This window comes from Phaethon lepturus, unplaced genomic scaffold (assembly GCF_000687285.1).
Source record: "Phaethon lepturus isolate BGI_N335 unplaced genomic scaffold, ASM68728v1 scaffold8416, whole genome shotgun sequence".
Lineage (NCBI taxonomy): Eukaryota > Metazoa > Chordata > Aves > Phaethontiformes > Phaethontidae > Phaethon > Phaethon lepturus.
In genome coordinates this window covers 26,917-30,717 of record NW_010545514.1, presented here as the reverse complement: position 1 = coordinate 30,717, position 3,801 = coordinate 26,917, and the positions used below count along the sequence as shown (strand labels likewise).

The window sequence follows — 3,801 nt, the reverse complement described above, 5'->3', positions numbered from 1 at the left end:
AAAATACAAATTTGTTGTTTGTTACTTACAAATAGCAATCTCATCTCTCAGTGTTTTGCTGAAAATACTTAAATCTTTGTGTAGCTTCCTTTTGAACCTTGCTGATATTACGTCCGTGGTATCCTTTGAAAATTGGTCTGTGTTTTGAGTTTCTAAAACAGCTGTGTTTTTTAGCTGTTGTCCAAACTTGTATACCTTTTCCTTTTTGCAGTTGCTCACTAGTGTTTTATTTATCCAATATTCCCACATTTTTTGACAATATGAAGTGTTTCTCCTTGTTTCACACCACACTTTGAAAGGACAACTCTAGTTCCTTCCTACGTGGAACGTTGAGCTTTTGATTTGCTTAATTTGCTATTTTCAGACTTTCACATGCATCATTTATTTTCCCTCTCCCCTACGTGTAGATTTTGCAGCCTTTTTTCAGATGGCGTTGCTTTTGGTTTCACTGGGACTCCCAAGTATAGTGAATGTGTAATAGCTGCAATATTAATCTAGAGTGTGCATGGACTTTCTGCCTCTAGATTTATCTGATTTATATACATTTGGGATTGTAGGGAGAGGGACAGCACAGAAAACACAGATGTCCCATGCAGCATTAAAGAACAAGCTAAAGAATGGCACATACAATCTGTATCTTCAGCTTCTTGCGAAGATCCTGTATCTCAATGCACCCAGGCTGTGAACAACCCTGAAACTCAAGAATAAGTGACAAGCTTGGTCTTCAAGATCTGCTGTTGTGAATAATACACAAGAAGGGTGTTATTTGCCATTCATACAGTAGTGACTGAATAGTGATATTTGCAGTTTTTGGGAGTTTAATTGCTGATTTGGGGTTAGATTTTCTATCAGGGTTTAGTGGTATCTCTATAGGAATGCAGGTAAGTCATCTTAGAGGGAAAGTGGCCTTCCTGATCACAGGTATATAAATATGCTATGAACAGTGCTATCTAGGGAGACAGAAAAAAGGTTTCATTGACATTCAAAGACTGCTTTTCTATTATGCCATCTTCAGACTTTTCCAACCTATTATTGAACCAGACAAATTGCTTTGTTTATAATAATCCTTCTTTCAAACATCAGCATGAAATGTTTGCTGTCACATGTAACTTCTTACCACCTAACAAGTTTCTTGAACACAGAAACAGGATATGTGTGTTACTTGAAGACGCAGCTTCAGCTGTGCAGTTGCTAATGAGTTTTCTTCTTCCACAGGGAGAAAGAGGCTTGCCTGGACTACAGGGTGTGATTGGGTTTCCTGGAATGCAAGGACCTGAAGGTCCTCCTGGGCCACCAGGGCTTAAGGTAAGAACTTAAGCTTTAATATTTAAAACACTCAGAATTCCCTAAATTGTTGTCCCTAGGAAAGACAAAGCTATCTCTTTTCCTTTTCAGGGTGATACTGGAGAACCAGGACTGCCAGGAACGAAGGGAACAAGAGTGAGTTCTGACTTACTTTTTGCAATTCTGATGTCTGTGGGTTTATATGTCTTTAACTCTCCACAGCTGCCTTCAAGTGCAAGACGGGGTTAGTCTCTTCTTTGAGTTAATCAATGTGCTGCACAATAATTTCAAAATTCTTGCTTTTGCCTTTGAAGTTCTTTCTGCATTGCTCAGTCAGTGCCTTTGTCCATTTGCATTTTCACCTGGAACTTACCACTCCATCAACAGCAGGGGTTTTAATATGATATCTTTCTGACATATCAAGAGGCTTTTTTCCAGCTTGAATATGAACAAACCTTGTTACCTCATGCAAAATTCTCCTTTATGTTTGCCGTCTAACACCCTTGAAGCACTCCAGCAGAGAAGCTGACACACTCGTGAGCACATACATGTTAAAAATGTGCACAGGGTACAGAGCCGAATTAAAGGCAGGGACAGAAATTTCTTGACTTTGCTAGAAGAGGTTCTGAATATGCCTGTAACCTTCCTGGTGTCATTTCTGTTATATAACACTTAATTTAGAACATTATGTTAGCCAGGACCATGTCTTTTGGGGTTTTGTGAGGTGCCAAGTTCATTCTGAGCATTTTCACATTTTGTAATGTAATGATGAAAGAGAATTTGGATGGCTTGACTAATAATGATGCATACATTTTCAGCTATACTCTCTTTTCCACAGATTTTCAAAATGCCATCTCAGTTTTGTTCTCCATTTGCCTGCAGTTGCTGCAGCACAAAGAATTTACTGAATCAACTGCAGTTTCTGAGCTTTTACAGAGGGGATATTCTGCTCGATCAAGAAATCCTTATGTCAGTCTATGAAATTTCGTGATACCCTGGGGTATCCTGAGTGTTAATGTGAATTGGCATCTCCTGGCAGATGTGTTTGTGTGCTACAGTGCAAGGAGACTGAATTTTAGCAATTATAAAGTTTTGGAGATGCAAATATACTATCTGAGCACAGGATTCCCATACATCTTTTCTGCTTCACAATACATGTACTAGGAAATACTGCATGAATAAATAAGCTGGTGTCATGGCTTACACCCAGCCAGCAACTAAGCACCACGCAGCCACTTGCTCACTCTCCCCATGGTGAGATGGGGGAGAAAATAGGAAGGGTAAAAGGGAGAAAATTCATGGGTTGAGATAAAGACAGTTTAATAGGTAAAGCAAAAGCCACACACACAAGCAAAGCAAAACAAGGAGTTAATTCACCACTTCTCATCGGTGTTGTCCCAAATATGGATTCTTTCACCCTCAGCTTCATTCCTCGTATACTTTCAACATCAGCAGGCAGGTGTTCAGCCATCTCCAGGAAAGCAAGGCTCCATCACGCATATCAGTTACCTGGCAAGGCAAATGCCATAACTCTGAACATCCCCTCCTTCCTTCTTCTTCCCCCAGCTTTATATGCTGAGCATGATGTTGTATGGTATGGAGTATCCCTTTGGTCAGTTGGGGTCAGCTGTCCCAGCTGTGTCCCCTCCCAGCTTCTTGTGCACCCCCAGCCTTCTCGCTGGTGGGGTGGTGTGAGGAGCAGAAGAGGCCTTGACTCTGTGTAAGCACTGCTCAGCAATAATGAAAACATCCCTGAATTATCAACTCTGGTTTCAGCACAAATCCAAAACATAGCCCCATACTATGAAGAAAATTAACTCTATCTCAGCCAAAACCAGCACAGTTGGTAGGATGAAAATGATGTGCCAAGTCACACTCCTGATTTGCTACACTGGAAGGCTGTTCAAGGATAAAGAGTTATCTCAGCCCGATAGGTTTTTTGATAATAAGGATGAATTGATACACTGATGTGGAGTATGAAAGATAGAGAAGCATCTTTACACTGTGTTAACATCCTCTTCTGCTATGATGAGGTACCTACATTAAATTTCATTTTGAGAACAATGGTTGTGAGAAGACAGCACCTCTGCATTCCTTTTTTCCTGTGCACAAGGCTCTGGTCCAGTTCCTGTTGAAGGAAATCCATATTGCTGCTTAAGAAATTAAAGAAATAAAAAAAGTTGATTTCAGTTATGGATTACTAAGCTGCCACGTTTGCGAGGTTTTGAAGATTAGAGCTATTTTGTCAAGGAAGTTTAAAAGAAACTGTTACTTGTTTTTTGACTATCACCACTGGAGATGCGACTTGGGCTGCAGCTTGTTGTTGCTGTTGTGTGGGTTTGTCATTTCAGTTTATGTTTTTGTCAATTGTAGGGCCCCCCAGGAGCATCAGGCTTTCCAGGAAACCCAGGCCTTCCTGTACGTATGAAGTATATGTATTTTTACAAAGATCATCAATGTTTTAATCGTGACATCTGACCTGGATTATTGCTAATATTGCTAATTTCTTTCTTTTCA

The 3,801-nt window shown here is 40.2% G+C and overlaps 1 protein-coding gene across 1 annotated transcript in view; it reads left to right on the top strand.

Annotated features, from left to right (window-relative positions):
- Window positions 1–875: 875 nt before the first annotated feature.
- The window catches only part of LOC104622243 (collagen alpha-1(IV) chain-like), a gene marked incomplete at its 3' end in the record, with an annotated part of 29,677 nt that continues 26,751 nt past the window's right edge, over window positions 876–3,801 (top strand). Inside the window, exons 1-3 of the mRNA XM_010288971.1 lie at window positions 876–881; window positions 1,216–1,305; window positions 1,396–1,440. Of these exons, the coding sequence (XP_010287273.1) occupies window positions 876–881; window positions 1,216–1,305; window positions 1,396–1,440 (141 nt within the window). The remainder of the gene's footprint in view (window positions 882–1,215; window positions 1,306–1,395; window positions 1,441–3,801) is intronic.